This window comes from Abramis brama (genome assembly GCF_963993115.1).
Source record: "Abramis brama genome assembly, chromosome: 2".
NCBI classification, from domain to species: domain Eukaryota; kingdom Metazoa; phylum Chordata; class Actinopteri; order Cypriniformes; family Leuciscidae; genus Abramis; species Abramis brama.
This window is the reverse complement of record NC_139964.1, coordinates 23482111-23502883: the sequence shown is the minus strand read 5'-3', so window position 1 is coordinate 23502883 and position 20773 is coordinate 23482111. Positions and strand designations below refer to the sequence as shown.

The following is a 20773-nucleotide window of genomic DNA, read 5'->3' as shown; positions in this document are numbered from 1 at the left end:
TGACTTCATCATGTGTGTGGCCCCTCAACTAAAGTAGTGACTTGGTGCTTTGAAACACTGATGAACAATGTGTTTTCATTATGATCTGAGTTATCCATCATGTTCATGTCTTCTTCATAGCCTGCAGGTAAATGGACAGACCCCAAAATTGGCCAATCACAGCACATAACATACGAATTCTGTTGGCATTCAAATACAGACTATACAGTAGTCATCATTAACTAAGCATTATTTATCAATGACTTCCTCATGTGTGTGGCCCCTCAACTAAAGTGGTGACTTGGTGCTTTGAAACACTGATGAACAATGTGGCATAACTGTGAAATGACATGAATATGAACATGAAAGTTCAAGCCTTTGCAAACAATGTACTGTGGACACAAATTGACTTTGATCTTAACTTGCAACGTGATCTCATGAGAATAGTGTGTATTTTTACGTAAAGTGTAGTTCTACCATACCTACATTTATTTACGTTTTATACACACAGAAATGTATAATACTGACAGTGGACAGCACAAAAACGTAATTTATTTACTTATAAACAACTTATACAAACAACGACGTACAAATTTGGGCGTATTCCTATTTAATTTATGCATATTCAAATCGTGGCATTAATGTTTTGACTCATAATACACTAAAACACAACATAAATTCACAAAAGAAATCAATTTTATTAGCTTAATGTGATCAAATCTTTATAATCCATACGTTGTTTGCAAGAAACAGATCCAAATGCAGCCCTTTATCCAGTGATCTTCATCTCCATTTCTCTCAGAGACCGTCAAATCCCGCGCTCGTGGTGAATTCAAATTCAAAAATTGCGCCCGAAGCGTTACGACATGTTTTACGGCAGTGATATCAAACGCTCATTGGCTCTCGCATGCTTCGTCACAGATTGCTACATGTTTAAGTTGTGTACTACATTTGAAATGGAGAAGCGCGCGCGCCTTCACAGAGCGAACAGCAAACCAAACCGGATTTTCATGGATTAATAACTTAAAATCTGCTCTGTAACGTTACCTCATACAAAACTATTATATAACGTTACTACCAGAGAGGACTGCGACACATCGTCATGTGAACGACTTTTGGTACCGGTTTTGACATTTTCTCAATAAAAAAATGATTGTGATTGTCTGTCTGTTGTTTTAATTTATAATTGTAACGTTAGTTACGTAGTTTTAAGAAATGGTTAGGTTTAGGGGTAGGGGTAGGATTAGTTGCTCAAACTATCTTTTAATGCTACATTGTTAATAAAACTGCCATTTCCCTACACATATCTGTCCATTACGTTTTATCCTTTTAATATTGTCTATAAAATGGGTATGTTTAGGTGTGGGAGTAGGTTTAAGGGATCTTACATTTATAATCTATAAAATGGTAAAAGGGAAATTATACAGATATCTTTTATAATATGAAATATTCGTAAATAGTTTAACGTACATTTTTTAGCTGTAAAATCGTAATAATGTTATGTAACTTTACTGCTTTATTCTGAACGGTATAAACCAGTTAAATCAACAGCTGGAAAGAGCTGAGAAGGAATTCAGTACATACACCATGAACTTTATTTTAAGTGCCTGTAGGCTGAAAACTCTTTACAAAACCATAAAGCTGTTTTACAATTTCATGATATGGAGGAGTCACATCAGTAGCTTAAAGGTGACTCTTTACCCAAAAAGAGATCAAGCTGTTTGTGAAACATTTTTTTTTTAAAACAGCTTTATGGTTTATACCGTTTAAGAATAAAGCAGTAAAGTTAAGATCAAAGTCCATTTGTGTCCACAGTACATTGTTTGCAAAGACTTGAACTTTCATGTTCATATTCATGTCATTTCACAGTTATGCCACATTGTTCATCAGTGTTTCAAAGCACCAAGTCACCACTTTAGTTGAGGGGCCACACACATGAGGAAGTCATTGATAAATAATGCTTAGTTAATGATGACTACTGTATTTGAATGCCAACAGAATTCGTATGTTATGTGCTGTGATTGGCCAATTTTGGGGTCTGTCCATTTACCTGCAGGCTATGAAGAAGACATGAACATGATGGATAACTCAGATCATAATGAAAACACATTGTTCATCAGTGTTTCAAAGCACCAAGTCACTACTTTAGTTGAGGGGCCACACACATGATGAAGTCATTGATAAATAATGCTTAGTTAATGATGACTAGTATTTGAACGCCAACAGAATTCGTATAATATGTGCTGTGATTGGCCAATTTTGGGCTCTGTCCATTTACCTGCAGGCTATGAGAAGACATGAACATGCTTGGAAACTCAGATCATAATTCAGAAAAAAAGTTCTCACATTAATTGATATACTGTTCTAGCCTGTATGCATGCATTAGATAATGTGGATTTTTGTACATTCCTTTAATAATTTGAAGAGTAGTCTTGCATGCATGAATTAATACTTTTTTATGCATGAATTCATGATGATTCATGTACCATAACCATAGCTTTATCCACAATGCGTGGTAAAGACCAATTTTTTGTGTGAACAAAGAAAACATCATGATCATGCGTAATAAATCATAATTCATGATGATGTACTCATCTTAGTTAATGTTTTAATTAAGGTGTTGTTCATCCATGAAGTCATGAATGAAAAACGTTGAACTCATGTTAGTTCCTGATGATTCATGAGATATTAATGCATGAATGAATGCATATTTCATGCATGAATTTATACATGAATTCATGATAATTCATGTACCCTTACCGTAAAGTGTTACCAGATGAATTAACTGAAGATAAAAGAAGACATTCTGACAAAATCTCAGCAGAGGAGGATTAAACAACTCAAACAGCATTACCAGATTGACTTAATTTAACTCTTGGGATTTTGCTGTGTACAAAGTAAACTGATTAGTTCAAACTAGTAATTAGATCAAATAGTTATTTTATTTTAGTCTTTTTATTGTTTTGTTTTTTGCACATTTGTGCAGATTGAATCAACTTTAATAAAAACAAAAAACAAAACAACTGCTTATTTTCTAAATCAGAGGTTGAAGTCTTCATGGTTGGACCCAATGTCACCTTAGATAAAATCCCTCGACTTGACACGACAAATTCTTCTGTAGACATCGATCTCATTGGGATCGCCAAGAACAACAATGAAACAAGTATGTGAGATGTGTTTTAATACAACATTTTTAATAAAACATTTTTAGAAGATATATCACTAAACCACATTTACCAAAGATATTTATTGTGTTAAATACAAGTTTCTTCTGTTTCTGTCACACAGGATCAGCTGCTGTGGCTTTCATGAGTTATAACACAATGGAGAATCTACACTGTTAACCCTTGCTGTAAAATTCTGACAATATAATACCATTTTCCATTAAAACAGTAATATACCGTAGAAAATAAAAATAGCCTACAGGAATATACTGTAAATTAACAGTGCTCAAAGTCGACACTCAGAGGCTGTTTTCACAATCACACCCTATACCCTCATTCACTATTCCCTACATTAGTTCACTAATATAGTCCACTTGAATGAAAAGAAGTGAGTGAATTGAGAAACTGATGAACACCTGATAAGCAGAATCACTGAAGGACAGAGAAACAAGAACAGAAAAAAGAGAAACACAAAAACTACAACTGACTTCCAGCCACACTGAGTGTGAAACCAGTTTACAAACCAGTTTACGATTATTTCTTTCATACATGTACAAAAGTTCTTGTTGAGAATTAACAGAGATTTAGTTATTAATAAAATTTGTTGTCACCATGATGGAGATCAGTATTTGCTTTAGTTGGTCTCTTGTCCCTGGACTTCTTACCATTCATCTCTCTCTGACTGCTGTAACAGTGAGTTTATAAAACACATTTGTTATGGCAAGAAAAAGTCAAGAGGAAAATGATCAGGTGTTTTTATTTTTTTGTGATGATGTCACAATCATCCTGGACATGTCTGATTTTCAGATTTTTCCTGTATATAGTCATTGAAATTATAGTTATCCCATATTTAGCATATATCTGTGAATCTACAAAATGAAATCAATATTTCTGTAATCAGGTCTTCTGAAGAATATTGTAATCATATAGTGCATTCAATTGTATTTTACTCCTGCTTGACTCAGACACACACAGACATCAACAATCAGCATATGAATCTCAGCAATGGTGAAAAGTTTCATGTCGCAATGCATGCTGGGTTCCAGGATAATATAAAACTCCCAGCATGCACTGCTGCATGAATAATAATAATAATAAAAAAGAAATATTGCCACCATTGTTGAGATTCATGTGCTAAATTGTGATATCTCGGTGTTTCTAAAACACAGTGTAGCTCTGTTTCTCTGGTTATGCATCATGTGTTAAAAAAAAAGTCATTGTATCTTATTGCTGCGTTTTCACAGTGGTGGTAATGTAACACTTTACTTGAGGATTAAACTCTGAATAAGTGAGAATGAATTCCTTAGTGAATGAACAGGCAATATGATGATTTTGTCATCATAATCATTATAACTGCAGTCATTCATAAACTGTGTGTGCGCAAGTGTGACTTGCAACAACACAGCTCAAGCAGCAAAAGAAAAACTAATGTTTTAGCATCAGCATCCCAACTAAAGCAACCACTGATCTCTATAACGGTAACTTCAAACCAAACATTTTCAATTAAACATCTCAATAACAACTTCTGTAGATGTATGACAGAAATAAAGTCATACTGGTTAATAATAAGTGTAATAATGTGTAATGGCTGGAAGTCAGTCGTAGTTATTGTGTTTCTCTATTTTCTGTTCTTGTGTTTCTCTTTTCTTCAGTGATTCTGCTTACAATCACTTACATATTCCCTTAATTATCTCACTGCATCGTTACTTTTTACTCGTAGTGTGGATTTCCCTGAGGGGTTGAAAGGGTTAACTGTGTGAGATAAAAAAGACACACCCACAAAATGTATTTTAACAGTAATAAACTGTAAGTTATAAAACAGGTTTATACTGGCAACACTGTTGCCAGTAGTTTACTGTAAAATGAATTTGTTGGGTCACCATTGTGCAGAAGAGTAGAGCCTGTGCTTCAGTCTAGGAGAAGATCTACAAACATTGATGATTTGCTGCATGTTGCTTTATTTAACAGGCGGTGACTGTGTAGTTGCTGATCCAGTGGAAATCTTTTTATGTACAATAGTTTTTTAGTGGCCTCAAATGAAAGAAGTTCACAGTAATGCTTTGCTCACATTATTAATGCATTATAAATTTTAGTTAATACATTTAAATGACAGTTGGTCAATTTAAGGCAGTCGGTTTCTGCAAGTGAAATTAGTTAACTTGAGTTTTAGTGCATTTTTACAGAAACAAACTAGATTACAGTAAAGAACTGTACAATTAACAGTATTTTACTGGCAACAGTGTTGCCAGTATTTTACTGTAAAAAAACCCGGTAAGGTCTAACAGTGTACTGAAGCCAGACTTCTTCAACACATCAAATGACACGATTAAAACCATGATGTCCACTGTGATCTCAGCTACTCTTCCCAAAACCACCAACACTAAACTCACCAAACCAGTCAACTTCACCCTCAAACACATCAGAGTGAGAGACTGAAATGTGCTTTTGTCCAACCTGAGAACTGATGAACATCTGAAAACATCTAATATTCAGTGTTGTTATATTTTCTGCATGTTCTTTCTTCTTTCTGCAGGAGTTTGACCCCAACGGTTCTCTGTCCTGTGTGTACTGGAATATCAGCGAGTGGATTGTAGATGGTTGTTCTGTTTTAGAGACCAACCGCAGCTACACTGTGTGTTCCTGTGTTCATCTGTCCACATTCGCCCTCATCATGCAAACCAGCCGCCCATCAGAGGTACGAGAACATTTATAGTGAGCATTGAAGAACAGCACAGATTTGGCACTCATGTACTCTGACATGTTTTCTCAGAGCGACTCACTGCTGGACCTGTTGAATTTGGTGTGTGTGATCGTGGGGCTGGTGTTCTTCAGTTTGGCCCTGTTGACCTTTGCCCTTTGTCAGTGGAGTCCTGGAGTGAATAATGTGGCTCGAATCAAGTGTGAAGAACCTATCACAGATCAGCTCCAAAAAGAGGGAGGTGCTTAGCAGTGAATTCCTGTGTGTGATTGGATATACGGCTGCTCTGGTTCTGGTGGGCGTGTCTGCTGTGGTGGAGCCCAAAGGCTACGGAAGTGAAAAGTGTTTAGTTTGAGTGACTCAGAGATCAACACCTTCATCCTTCATGTTTGTTCATTGATTTTATTTTTCTTCCTCCAAACAGTTGCTGGATTAAAATGGATAAAGGATTAACTGGAGTTTTCTGGGACCTGTTTGCGTCATGCTAGCAGTAAACATTTCTCATCATGACTTTGTATTAAAAGGAAAACAGTGATTAAAGATTAATTACTGTTGTTTCTCTTACTGTGCAGTTAAACATGATTCTCTTCATCTGCATCATCATCAGTCTGATCTCCACCTTGAAAAATCTGAACGCTGAAGTTTCACAGATGAAACGAACCAAGTAACAAACAATATGATTTGAACACTCCATGAAATGTGTATATATATTGTTTTATGCTGCATATTTCTAGACACCTTTAACCTTATTTTGATTATTCTCAGGTTAGGTAAAGTCATATGCGTACTAAATCATAAGCATCTGAATTTTCATACTCACGATCCATAGGTCAGAAGACTTCTTCGTGGTCTGTTCAGCTCACTTTATTAGAAATCAAAGACTTTTGGCAGGCGAGAGTAGCAAAAGAGTTTCTTAGTTTCAATTAAATATAGTTTTATTATCTACAGGTTAATTAGTTTACATATAAAGTACTAATATATTAAAAAAACAAGACAAAACAACATCAAGAGTAAATCGTTTACAAGCGCTGTAACACCGGAGAGGCCATTAAAGGACAAGTTCGGTATTTTACACTTAAAGCCCTGTTTACAGATCGTTTCTGATGAAATAGAATGGTTAAGATTAAAATTTGGACACATGCTGCTGTCCCGAGAATTTTAGGTTTCTTTCGCTTTCCCCCCAACCTACAGAATGGCAGCCTATGGGCACTGGAACAATCCTTCCTAAAACGCATTAAACTTTCGTTTACAAAGACATAAAACTCACCGAGTGGTCAGGGGTGTTCACTGATATGCTCACACAAAAATCGCTGCAAAAGATGCTTTCCAACAGGTGTTTTACCATTCGTTGTAAAACTGTGGATCTATTTTTCCAAACGCCTCACACCCATACATTCTTCCGTTGAGAGCTTGAATAATAGACACTCCAGTCCGGTTTCCGGCGGCGGAGTAATACCGTACCTCACAGCACATCCAAAACAAGTCAATGGAGTTGGACAAAAACTATGATAAAACCTGTTGGAAAGCATCTTTTGCAGCGATTTTTGTGTGAGCATATCAGTGAACAGCCCTGACCACTCAGTGAGTTTCACATCTTTGTAAACGAAAGTTTAATGCGTTTTCGGAAGGATTGTTCCAGTGCACATATGCAGCCATTCTGTACTTTGGGGGGAAAGCGAAAGAAACCTAAAATTCTCGGGACAGCAGCATGTGTCCAAATTTTAATCTTAACCGTTCTATTTCATCACAAACAATCTGTAAACAGGGCTTTAAGTGTAAAATACCGAACTTTTCCATTAAGAATCAGCGTCTGCCTTCATCTTCTCCTTTCAGCCTTTAGACCATCAGATTTTTTTAGGTCATCTTTGGAAATCCCCTCATAAATGATCAGTCTCTTACAGACAATTTATCCAATCCTGAGTCTTGAGGTGTCTTGAGTTCTGGGAATTCATTTCGGACCTGTCTTTATAAAGCCTTTCGCCTCTTAGTCTTCCTCCTTCAGACTTTTCTACTTTGTTGCATTCTGCGCTTCGACCGCAACACATCCGACGGTAATGCTTGCATTTTTCTTCTTTCTTTAGCAAATCTCTTTCTAATACATGTTTTGTTCCTCTCTATGCTTTTTAATTAATGCTTGAAACATTAAGTGTGGTATGTTTTTCTTTATAAACCACTTTCTCAAAAAAACCCCCAAAAAAAACATTTTACAATAACAATTGCTGAGTTTTTCTTCTTAAACCACTTTCTTAATAAACAAGTTTCAAGTGTGGTTGATTACAATACAGAAGTGTTCTACAGACAAAAATGCATACTTATAACAGGACAGTTGCAGATTTTCCACAACAATATAATATATATTAACTCTCTGTCTTTCTCTGCAGGATTATGACATTTAAAACACTGGCTCAGTTTGTGGTTCTTGGTTGCTCCTGGATTCTGGGTTTCTTCACTAATGGCAGGAAGGAGCTGGAGATCCTCTTCCTGATCTTGAACTCCCAGCAGGGAACCTTCATCTTCCTGGTCTATTGTGTCCTCAATAATGAGGTCAGACATCAGTACAGACAGTCTACCAGAAAATCATCTCTCACCTACTTTATATTAAAGGATTAGTTCACCCAAAAATTTAAATTAGCCCATGATTTCCTCACCCTCAAGTCATCCTAGGCGTCTATGACATTCTTCTTTCAGACGAATACAATCAGAGATATATTTAAAAATGTCCTGGCTCTTCCAAGCTTTATAATGGCAGTGAATGACCGTTTCTGTTTTGAAGTCCATCAAAGTGCATCTATCCATGATGAAAGTGCTCCACACTGCTCTGGGGGGTTAATAAAGGCCTTCTGAAGTGAAGCGATGTGTTTGTGTGAGAAAAATATATCGACTAAAACAACTAGCTTCCGGCAGACGGCCGTACGCAAGTCGACTTGACGCATGTATGACGTAGATGTAGGAGTGGCGTTATCTTTGACGGTTCAAACAAACAAGGCTAGGCAACAAACTCAAGCTCCTCCCACATTTCTCTTTAAAAAAATTATTTTTAGACTTCTAATTTGTGACTAGTGTTTTTATTTGCTCTATCCTCTGCGCTTCCGCGTTCGTCATTATGTTGTGCGTCAAGGTCAGGGGTCACTCGTAAATCGATGCCTACAGCCGTCTGTCAGAAGCTAGTTATTTTAGTCAATAAAGTTTTAAATATGGATATTTTTCTTACACAAACACATCGCTTCACTTCAGAAGGCCTTTATTAACCCCCCAGAGCAGTGTGGAGCACTTTAATCATGAATAGATGCACTTTGATGGACTTCAAAACCGAAACGGTAATTCACTGCCATTATAAAGCTTGGAAGAGCCAGGACATTTTTTAATTTAACTCTGATTGTATTCGTTTGAAAGAAGAATGTCATAGACACCTAGGATTGACTTGAGGGTGAGGAAATCATGGGCCAATTTTCATTTTTGGGGTGAACTAACCCTTTAAGTTAATTTTTAATTTCTCATCTTCTAAAATTAAATTCTTGAAAAATAACTTGGACATGTTCTGTGTTTTTGATTTTTTTTTTTTTTTACCAGAGTTTAAAACTTTTTCTCGTCTCATTCTTGTCCAGGTCAGGCAGCAGTACAGGAAGTTCTTCAGATGTCTTTGCTGTGGACTCAAATCAAACACTATCAAGAAACACTGAAGACTAAAGCATCCATATTCAGCAAAGGAAGTGCCATTATTATAAAAAGTGATTCTGTCATTATTTAGATATTATATGACCATCTCAGCTACACATTTCACTAGTTAACATACTATATATTTACAGCGGTGAATACACTTATGTGAATCTATACATTTCTTTAAGTGCAACATTTCTTTGGTAAGAGGAACTGCCATGATTTTAGAGGCTTGTATACTGGGTTACACTTTTAATACGCTAAAAAAAATAAGATAAAGCAATTGTTTTTCGGTTTAAAGTGTTTTATTAAAGCAGTGTGATATCTGTAACATTTCAAATCTTATTTTCTTTTAAACAATCTATTCAAAATTCAAAACAGCCCATAACTCATAATCCAAAAAAATCCCACAGAAGTATCCCACAGAATTTGTGAATAAACAAGTTTTACAATTAAAAACAATAACATAAATTACCTGTAATAAAACAGAAAAAAAGTTCCATATGATTTTGCATAAGAAATTAACCACAATATCAATAGTTTGAATCATTTATTTTAAATAAATCTAGTATTTGTTACAAATTTGTCCTCTAGCTGACTTTGAGCTTTTGAGTTTCTGACCATATAACTTCTGCATCAAGTGTTGTTTCACATACTTAGAAGAGGGAGGATCCAATCATCACTTTGAGCCACCACTATATTGGTAATGACTTTTAATGGCATCACTAAATGGTCACATTAGACCGTATTAGCAGAAAAAGTACAGGCTGCTTTCACAGAAAGACTTCCCTGAGGTGTCCAACGGATCAGGCTGCTGATAAGAAACTATATTATTGTAGCCCCGCAACATCACAACATGCTCTACTGTCCATATCTGGAATAAGTAAACTTAGATGTGTTAGATCTGTGTGTAGTTGACAACAAAACACTGGCCAAGAGTTCGCAGCTGGAGACTTTCTGCTGGACTTGACCCTCTCTCTTTTTAAACTCTTAAAATAGGAGCCCATCTTACCTCTTTGAGTGTAATTTTTGTAGGATAAATGAAGTCTGATCCGTCTCTTCTGTACACTGGATGTGGCTTATCCTTCACCACAAACACCACATCTGCGGGGATATTTGATGGCGTCTCATCCCCTTCCTCAGGGAAAGTTATCTTGGTTCCTTCTTTCCAGCCTTTCTTCACTTCCACTGTAAGGATCTTGTCCTCAGTGCAAGATCTTCCGTCGAGATTCAGGCGTTTGTGGGAGATCTTCATCTTCTTGGTGCAGCCAGTGAACACTTCTTCTAGACTGACCCTCAGGTCGTGGGTCACTGGAGGATCCTGTTTTTTGGCCAGTGCCCCGCCGGGACCTCGCGTGTTAAAGGAGCGTGGGAAACCCATGCCAAAACTAGCAAATGGGTCATCAGTTTCCATTCCCTCGTCCATGCCACCGTTACGGCCAAACATGTGTTCGAAAGGGTAAACAAAGAGGGCACATATTACAGAACTGTGTGGTGTTGTATAAAACTGATAGACAACTCATAAAAACTGCACCAAGGGACAAAATTTTATGAATTAAGATGAATTAATTAAATTTTTATTATTTTACATGGAACTGTTCATTACCTTGATTTCCCAACTACTACACATTCTTCCTAACTCAAATTCACAGAAACTGAACTTTTATGCAAAATCTCATCATTAATACAATCAGTTATTGTAGTTTAAATTAGGGCCGTAACCACCATAATAATTACCAACAAATCCCCCGCAATAATTAGAAATGGCCATAATGTAATTAGAAAAGTTTAAAATGCTGTCTAACAACGCTCGTGAATGTCAAAATGTTTCAGATGACCAATCAAATCAAAGACGGTTCATTCAAAGACATGTTCACATAAGACAAGTGCAAATTCCAACCAAAGTATAAAAAAAAAGGTTTCTGCCTTAATTTTTTAAGTACAATCACCTTGGATGCTTAAGTAATGTCATCTTAAATTACATTAAGCTGACTGAGTTGAATCTCGTATAACTAATAAAAAAGTTGAAAATTGCTTAACTTATTTTAATGAGTTAAAGCAATGTAAAAACGTATGTTGTCATAACTTATTGATCAATTCTCGTAAGCTACATCAGAAAAAAATAAAATTAAGTTATTAAATATTAGCTCAAACGATGTCATGCATTCCTCTAATCCTTGGTGGATTTGCATCTTTGATGCAAGGTGTAAAGTAGTGGGCAGATCTGTGTTTATCTTGTCACAGCAGAATGGAAATAAAGAGATAAGGTGTTTCTCGGATCAGAGGTGAATATAAACTGGGTTCAAAGGTTTCATGCACCAAAATGGACATTAATGTAGTGTGAAAGTAATACATACAACATACAACTATTCACTTGGAATAAGTGAAATTCACACTCAAATCATAAACAGTTCAAATAGTATCCCAACTAGGATCATAGACGAAGAGTCTCTGGTCCTTTACAAACCCTTCCTATTATTTGCTGTAAATAAGATTTTACAAAGAAACAATAGCCCAGCTAACAGACTTTTGTTATAAGAACGTTCTCTAAATATTCAGTGTTGGTTCTGGGAACGTGAAAAATGTCCAGTTTTCTGAGGAAAGTGTTTTAAAGGGTATAATGTTCCTCAAAAGTTCTTTCAACTTAATTTTGATTTAAGATTCAACATTATTGGAACGTTGATTTGTTTCAACGTTGATTTCTAACATTCCAAGAACATACACAGCAAAAACTCCAGTGTTAAATTAACACTCCTGGGAGTGTATATGAGTCCACACTCAAGAGTGTAAAGTGTTGAAATACGAGTGTTAAATTAACACTCAAGAGTGTTAAAGTTAATGAGCTAATTAAGTGATTAGTAAAGTGATGATTGAGCATTATTGAAGACACCTGATGTTAACTAGCAGAATCACTGAAGGAGAAAATCTCAAATTGTAAGCCACCGTTATGGTGATCATTGTTTGCTTTAGTTGGGCTCTTGACCCTTATATGTTTACTTTAAATTTTGCTTGTCTGCTGTTATTGATTTATAACAGTCAGATGAACAAAGAAAAAACGTTATATTTTAACACTTTACACTCTTGAGTGTGGACTCATATACACTCCCAGGAGTGTTAATTTAACACTGGAGTTTTTGCTGTGTACAAATGTCTAGTTTCCTTAATGTTACTAGAATGTTATTTAAAGGTAATTGTGATGTTCCTGAAACATTCTTTCAATCATCTTTCGAAAGAGTAATAAGAACACTAACTACAACTTTATTCAGACCCAGCCTTAGATGAACTGACAATAAAAGACATTAACTCTCTGAAGATCTGATTAAACAACTCCAGAAACAGCATTACCAGCTTCACTTATTAACCAGACTGACTTTATTTCTGTCACGTCTACAGAAGATCTTATTGAGAATTAACAGAGGTTTAGATGTTGATGTCTTTATTGAAAATGTTTTCTTTGAGGTCACCATGGAGATCAGTGTTTGCTTTAGTTGGGCTCTTGACCCTTGACTTTCATTAAGTTGGTGTTTTATCAGCAGTTGCAGGTGTTTATGAAGAACATTTCTGCATTGATAAAGCAGATCAACATGGCTGTTTTAATAACAGACAAATGACTGCTTTTTCAGTTCATGACTGAAAGGTGCTCTAAGCAAGTGGTTCCCAACCCTGCTCCTGAATGTCTCCCAACACTGCACGTTTTCTTTGTCTCTCTAATCAAACACACCTGATTCAACTCATCAGCTCATTATCACATGGGTTAAGGAGCTGATGAGTTGAATCAGGTGTGTTTGATTAGGGAGACAAAGAAAACGTGCAGTGTTGGGGGTACTTCAGGAGGTTTGGGAACCACTGCTCTAAGCGATGTCAGGCGTTTTTTAGGCCAAACCATTTATTGTTAGATCCAGCAAACATCTCCTCACTAGCTGCCTGAACACACTGTAAAAAAAACATGCAGTCTCTGTAGAGGTCTCCACAAACGGCAACAAAAACAGAATGGGCTAACCTGCACCACAAAATATAACAAACTGTTCCAGCCAATAACCGACAAGAAGGATCTCTAGAGCTGCGGTTAGAAGCATAGTTTCTAGATTGCATGACATGAGGACTTAAAGGTGCCCTAGAATGGATTATTTTATAATGTTTCCTGGGGTGTCCTTATAATGTTAGTATGTTTTTTAGATCAAAATTTGTTATAATTTATAAATAAAAGGCATATTTCCTAGCCTGATTTCATCCCCTGATTTGAACACTCTGTTTGCTGTGAGACTTCAGTGTTGTTGCCATCTGCTGTGATTGGCTGACATGCTTGCATATGAAATATCTGGCATTACATGTAGAGCTATCTGGAAAACTTTTACTATTACAGCTTTTATACGTTTTTACTATTACAGCTATCGGGATTAACGAATCATGAGAAGTTTTTTTAAGTATTTAGATCTATTCCCATCAATAAAAGGTTGCAGTGATGACCATTGAGCAGATGACAGCCTGTTGATCGCGTGAATGAAGATCTTATCACTGCAATGCGATTTACTGATGCATAAACAGTGTTGAACGACTTTGAGAGAAAGATTATCTGTCTGAACTTGAACAATTACACATCAGAAATTCACATAACCCACTGGTTCTCCAGAGGCTCGGATGAAGGAGCTAAAAAAATATTTTTGTGTTCATTTGTACATCCAAACACTGAGCAACTGCCATGCTTCGTTCGCTGTTTTGCAAGCCACAATGTCTCTCGAGGAAAAAATAATATCGCGCTGGATCTAGACAACACAGTGTAAATTTTCGTTAATAAAATCACTACTCACCGCTTGCGGGAATATAACGTTAGCTGAAATTGCCCCCTTCGTCAGTATGAGACGCTGAGAGAAGTCTGGCTGCTTGATATTGTTCCAGGTTAGAAAAACAGTCCGTGGTGAAATGGGCAGAGCAACGAACAACTTCGAATTAAACTGTAGCGGTATCCGATTAGATAGATAGATAGATAGATAGATTATAGATAGATCTGCCATTTTCCCTATGATCCTCCTCCTGCTTTCTTCACCTGCAGAACTTCTGATGATTCGGCTGCGCAGTTTCGCCTGGCACTGAGCATGGGCTGGCATATGCACATTTTTGGAGGCGTACATATTAATGATCCCGACTGTTGCGTCACAGTCGGTGTTATGTGGAGATTTGCCTGTTTTTCAGGGGTGTTTTTCAAAAACGAGATTTAAATAAGAAAGAGAAAACTATGGTGTTTGAGACTCACTGTATGTCATGTCCATGTACTGAACTCTTGTTATTTAACTATGCCCAGATAAATTCAATTTCACATTCTAGGGCACCTTTAATAAATCCCAATCTTGAGCAAAATAAGCAATATGACATTCAGTACAACCTGCGTCTTTTATTTAAAATACATACAAATGTTATTTATGTCTTTGAGTTTGTCAAGAGATTTAAAGCACCGTTTTTGAAGACTGCGCATGTGCGAACATGCTCTATTAAGTAAGAACGAGCCAATGCTTGAATCTGGAAATAAAGCGAAATACCGTATATACCCGAATATAAGACAAGGTTTTTGTCCTAAAAATAGGCTGAAAAATGGGGGGTCGTCTTATATTCGCGATATAGACAAAATCACGGGGAGAATTTCTTTAGTCGTCAACAAGAAATTCAAGGATAATCTGTGCAAGAGGTCCACTGAGTGGCTTCTGTCAGGCGATCACTCACTGACGCCTAATGGAAAACTTAAGAAGCCAGCAGTGCATCTGCTCTGTACTTGGATCCTCCAAGCATGGGATGCCATAAGCCAGGAGAGCATCATTCATGGATTTAAGAAATGCTGCATATCAAATGCCCTTGATGGGAGAGAGGATCACATTCTGTGGGAGGGGCTCGTGGAGCATCATGATAGTGATGACAGTGAGAGTGAGCATAGCGAGGCAGGGGATCTCTGTGAGGAATAGGCCTAGTTTAATGTGCAGCATAAAGGCCCATTTGCACTGCTGATCTTATTGCAACCCCACAGTTTGGTTTGTTTCAAGACTTTAATGTCGGATGTGTTTGATTAAAAGCAGATGGTTATTTTCTATCTATCTTCACAGTACCACAATTACATACATACATAGGCCTACATAATTATTGCATTTTTGTCAAAAGGTTATTCATTTTTGTCACTCATTCTTTCATTTCTGAACTCATTGACAGAGTGCACTTTATTTTGTGGCAAATTAATCCAAATATTTAATGAATGGTGTTAAAATGTTTTTTTTCCAATGAATTATCACTAGAATTTTCAAATAAAATGATTTTTCTGTTGAAAACCAGATTTTTTCCACAAAAATCTATTTTTTCCCCAAAAATAAGTCTGGAAAATGGGGGGGTCGTCTTATATTCGGGGTCGTCTTATATTCGGGTATATACGGTAACTGAGAAAAATGAGAAATAGTCCTCAGAGCCAAATATCTAGAGCTGTCGGTCGACTCAACAGCCTGTGGTGTCACGTGTCGCGACGAACAACAGCCAATGATCAGCTTGTTATGACATTACAAAAGCCTTTTGTATTTGTAACAATCTTTGCCAAACCACAACAGGCAGCTGCTTTTTCACTATAATGTTTTACTCACCTCCAACTCTCTCTGACAGACAATCCCTGCAGCCCGCGTGTGCTTATCCATCCTTTCACCCATATTCTTTTTTTTTCATTGCGCAAACAATATATATATATATTATTTTTTTTTACCGCCAATTTTGTCCCGCCGTCGATTTTCAAATAGACAATGCAACATTGGAATGCGCCATTTCCCATTCCACTTCTTGTGCATGGTTTCGTGAGAAAATGTGGTTTTGGGACCGGATAGAGTCGCTGGGTGACAGTTGTTGTCAGCTCGTGTAGTGTGTAACCCCCTGTTGCAGAACATTTACGTAGTGTCACATAGTGTGAACACCACAACAACTTCAAGACTCCAGAGCAAGTCATGTAGTCTAAACAGCACAGCGATCTGCCAAAGTTTAAAGTTGTGTAGTGTGAACTAGGCATAAAGCAAATCTGCAGGACCGGGCAGTTCTAGCAATGTGGTCTGTGAAAACTAAGGATTTGCGCATACTATTTGTTTGCCCACTGATTTTTGCCTACTATATAGGGAAGTATGCAGTATGAATCATGAAGAATGCAGTTTTGAAGTTAGCCAATCTTGTGTTTGTCTTTTCTTCAGATATTTTGCTTGTTATGGTGTTTATCATCACTAATGATCAATCATCACTTAATTAATCACTTAATTGTCTCATTAACTTTAACACTGCTTCAGTGTTACTTATAACAGTCTGTAGAGTGTGAGTATACAATTTGTATTTGTTTTTGATTTTGAATTTGAGGAGGGAAAACGGTGGACTTGGGTTCATATTTCCTAATTGAAATGATGGACAGATAACTTTTCTATATCATCTCAACACAAACAAACTTTTCTTCAGTCAGTCGTGTCGGGTGATGATCACTGTATATCAGATTATATCAGGTAAGATATTTCTGTTCATAATGATCATCATCAATCTCTTTATGTCAGAAACATGCGTGTGTGTGTGTGTGTGTGTGTGTGTGTGTGTGTGTGTGTGTGTGTGTTTGTGTGTGTTGTATCAACCATTAGACAGACTGAATATAGGTCTATTTGACCTGTGCAGTGTGTTTGTGTGTTTCTCTCTCTGTGTGTGTGTGTGTGTGTGTTTGTTTGTGTGTGTTGTATCAACCATTATACAGACTGAATATAGGTCTATTTGACCTGTGCAGTGTGTAACGAATGTGCAAGAATCATGATCCTGTTTTCCCTGTACACAAAACTCCAGAAGCCTTGTCATTATAAATTTTGGGAAAACTTTTAACGTTTAACCTGTAAATGTAACTCATAGCCCTGGAGCCACTAGGTCTGCGCTTGTGGCAACTTTTACGGCTCCCCCGACACTTAATAGCACCCTAGACACACTGCAGAACAACGTTCTGCATTCCAAACCCCCTTTTTCTCTCTGCACCAAAGAGATAACGAAACATTCTAGAGTCATCCCACACACACATACATACATACACACACACACACACACCTTTGGTATTAGACCTTAGAAATACCCCTTTTGATATATGTACAATTCCTGTATGCATGTTTTATTAAGTTGTTTGATCACATAATATGATTTTCTAGTGTGTGGCTCTGAAATGGATTTTTGAAGAAAGTTTCTCCCATTGGAATCGAATCTTCAGGGCTAAGTCATAAAACTTTATGACTCCCAAGCTGCAGCTCATCCAGCTCCGCTGCAAGAGATAACGAGGAGCCAACATTCCAACGCACACACATACACAAACTTTGAATTAGAACTTAGAATATACAGTAAGCATTAGTGCTGGGACGGTATGGATTTTTTCTTACCGCGGTTGAAAAGCAAGAAATTCCCGCGGTATAGCGGTAAACCGCTTTAAACCTCAACCCCCCTCCCCACCCTCCCCCAGTTTTTTTTTTCTGCGACGTCGCGGCTGGAACAACAAACAAAGTGTGGCAATGATAATCTCAGGTAGTGTTTGTGTGCTTTATTTAATGTTAAAAGCATACATCTTGTTAAAAGCATACAAAGCTGGATCACTAAACGATATTCAAAGTCACATTGACTTTGAATATCGTTTAGTGATCCAGCTTTGTAGCTGTAAAAGCAACAATGGATAATTCACCTCAGATCTTGAAATTAAACAAATGGAAACAAGAACGTTCAAACTGTGAACATACAAGTATATTCTTTGACAAATATTGTTTTAGTAACCCAGTAGCCTATGTATTTGTAATGTTTAAATGGTGTAATATTTGTGAATTTGATTATGTAGCCTAGGCTACTTATCCATTTTCTTGCAAGTGCCGTCAAGATTACTCTCTGGTGCTGTGAGTGTGCACTTGCCGCGACTCTGCGAGACAAACGCGTTCTTCACGTGAGAGAATTGTGTTAAATAAGCATGTGCAATTTAAAGCTGAGGTCCTGCTTTTACTTTTTTTTTTATTTACGGTGCGGCTTGGACGCAGCGTCCGTCGAAAATAGACGCCTATCTTTAGCGAAGCGGCGCGGAGAGACGCTTCTGAAACGCGCCGCGTCGTGGCTGTAGTGAACACAAGCATTGACTAGAGTGGGCGCGATCAGCTCCGGTAGCCGCGTCGCAGCCGTAACGCGCCACAGAGTGTAACTAAGGGGTTCGTCAATAGCCTACGAATGGAATGTTATTATGTGTCATGGAACAACTTGCGAAAGGTCTTATCTTTTGATGATAAGTTTTGTTTAGAAAACCTTGAATCCATGTAAGACACAATGTTATTAGACACAATCCATGTCATTAGAATCAATGAATTCATGTCATTAGACACAACGTGAACACATGTGAAGGCCAGTGTTTATTTTTTTAATTAAAAAAAAAAATTTGCGGTGATGACGGTGACGAGCTCAGACCCGCGGTAGGCGTCACGTGACCGCGGTATTGCGGTAATGCGGTAACCGTCCCAGCCCTAGTAAGCATGTCATATTTCATATACTCCTGTGTTTCCCAGTTTATATTCACTCCGTTTATGATGTAGTTGAAGGAACGAACCTTAAAATGCTTGTAAGATGCATTGATATTAATATTAACATTAATATGCTTGTGTAATTCTGCATATCTTATGTAACTTGGTGTCCCTACAATCTTCCTATGACAAGTTTCATATCTCTGTAATTCTCTCAATCTAACAGAGTCGAATTCCAATAGCAGAATGCAGTAATGTACATTGTTTTATATACACTGCATATGTCTTGAGAAAATCGTCTCAAATTTGATATCCCTAATTACTCATTAGAGTGGGCGTTGTCTTAACAAGACAAAGAAAAATCTTCCCGCCCAAGATGCTCTAAGATGATTGGTCTGCGTACGCAAAGTAGGCGTACATTAAGTCTTTCCATAAAAGACCAACTCAGAGAGTTCTTCAGTGAGCACTTTTACCGTGAGAGGTTTGCAAGATCCATGGCTCCCTGTTAGGGAGCATTCTCCGTTTCTCTTGTATTTTCTTTAAGTCTTTTCTTTATGTTCGTCTTCGGACTCAGCGAAGCAAACGCAGCAAGCAACTTCAACTCAAAGGAAAAGACTCTTTTGAAAATCCCACGGCGCGTGCTCCTCTTCCTTAAGGACGTCACGAGCACTGCGTCTGAGAGAATTCCTGGCTCCATGGCTCCTTAGGGAGTCCTCATCTCCGTTTTATTTTCTTTACTAAGTTTTATTTTCATATTCGTTTCTCCCTCCACAAAGGGAAATTAACTCTGAATCATGTTTCTGGCAATTTCACGTTTCGGTGAACCTTTAAACTTCGCGCGAGTCGGCTTGCCCCGAAGACACGAGGAAACACGCCCAGCTCTTAAAGGAGCTCTTCTTCAGCAAATACAAAGAGAACCATACGCAAGTATTTTGATTTGTGATTTGATGAATCTGATTTCTTGTTGTCTCTCAAGGTTACATTGCCTGTGATTTTGCCATGCTGAGATCATCTCGGTGATCTCTCTCATCCTGAACTTTAGTTTCACTTTCCCTCGCTCACTCTCCCATCCTCTCTCTCTCCCTCATTTTCGTTATTCGTTTAGTCTTGTATTTTGTTTACGTGTCCTGTACATACATATTTACTCGTGTAAATTGTAGTATTTTGTATTCCTTAGTTCCATGTATTAGTCCAATTATTAAAATTCCATATATACTTGATTGATCCTGTCTATAATTCTCACATTACGAGTCCCTGAAATGTTTGATCTAGCTACAGGCTTTACAATTTGATTATGGTTTAGTAACCTAAATTTTATAAGGACAAAAAGAATGGTTTCATGGCCAGAAGCTATTCCTTTTTGAAATTATAAGAAGTGATAACTTTATTGAGAAGGTTAGTAAGTTAATCTTATGGTCGTTTGCGGGACAAACAACTGTTCGATAATTACATTAATTTTCCATTAAGGGTTATCTCATATTTGTCTATTTGTACAACCCAGTGTTGCTACAAGTGTGTTTGTGTGTGTGTTTGTGTGTGTGTGTGTGTGTGTGTGTGTGTTTGTTTGTGTTGTATCAACGAACCATTAGACAGACTGAATATAGGTCTATTTGACCTGTGCAGTGTGCTTGTGTGTGTGTGTGTGTGTGTGTGTGTGTTTGTTTGTTTGTGTGTGTTTGTGTGTGTTGTATCAACCATTGGACAGACTGAATATAGGTCTATTTGACCTGTGCAGTGTGTGTGTGTTTGTTTGTGTGTGTGTGTGT

General features: G+C 37.3%; 2 protein-coding genes across 2 annotated transcripts in view; both read left to right on the top strand.

The window, feature by feature from the left end:
• The window catches only part of LOC311077975 (adhesion G protein-coupled receptor E3-like), a gene marked incomplete at its 5' end in the record, with an annotated part of 61222 nt that overhangs the window by 3096 nt on the left and 37353 nt on the right, over nt 1-20773 (top strand). The window contains one exon of the mRNA XM_084106621.1: nt 3023-3142. Coding sequence (XP_083962747.1) covers nt 3023-3142 — 120 coding nt within the window. The remainder of the gene's footprint in view (nt 1-3022; nt 3143-20773) is intronic.
• LOC311078111 (adhesion G protein-coupled receptor E3-like) lies at nt 6420-9605 on the top strand (the record flags this gene model as incomplete). Its single annotated transcript, XM_084106797.1, has 3 exons — nt 6420-6505; nt 8223-8385; nt 9447-9605. The coding sequence occupies 3 exons, from the start codon at nt 6420-6422 to the stop codon at nt 9519-9521; spliced, it is 324 nt and encodes a 107-aa protein (XP_083962923.1). The 3' UTR covers nt 9522-9605.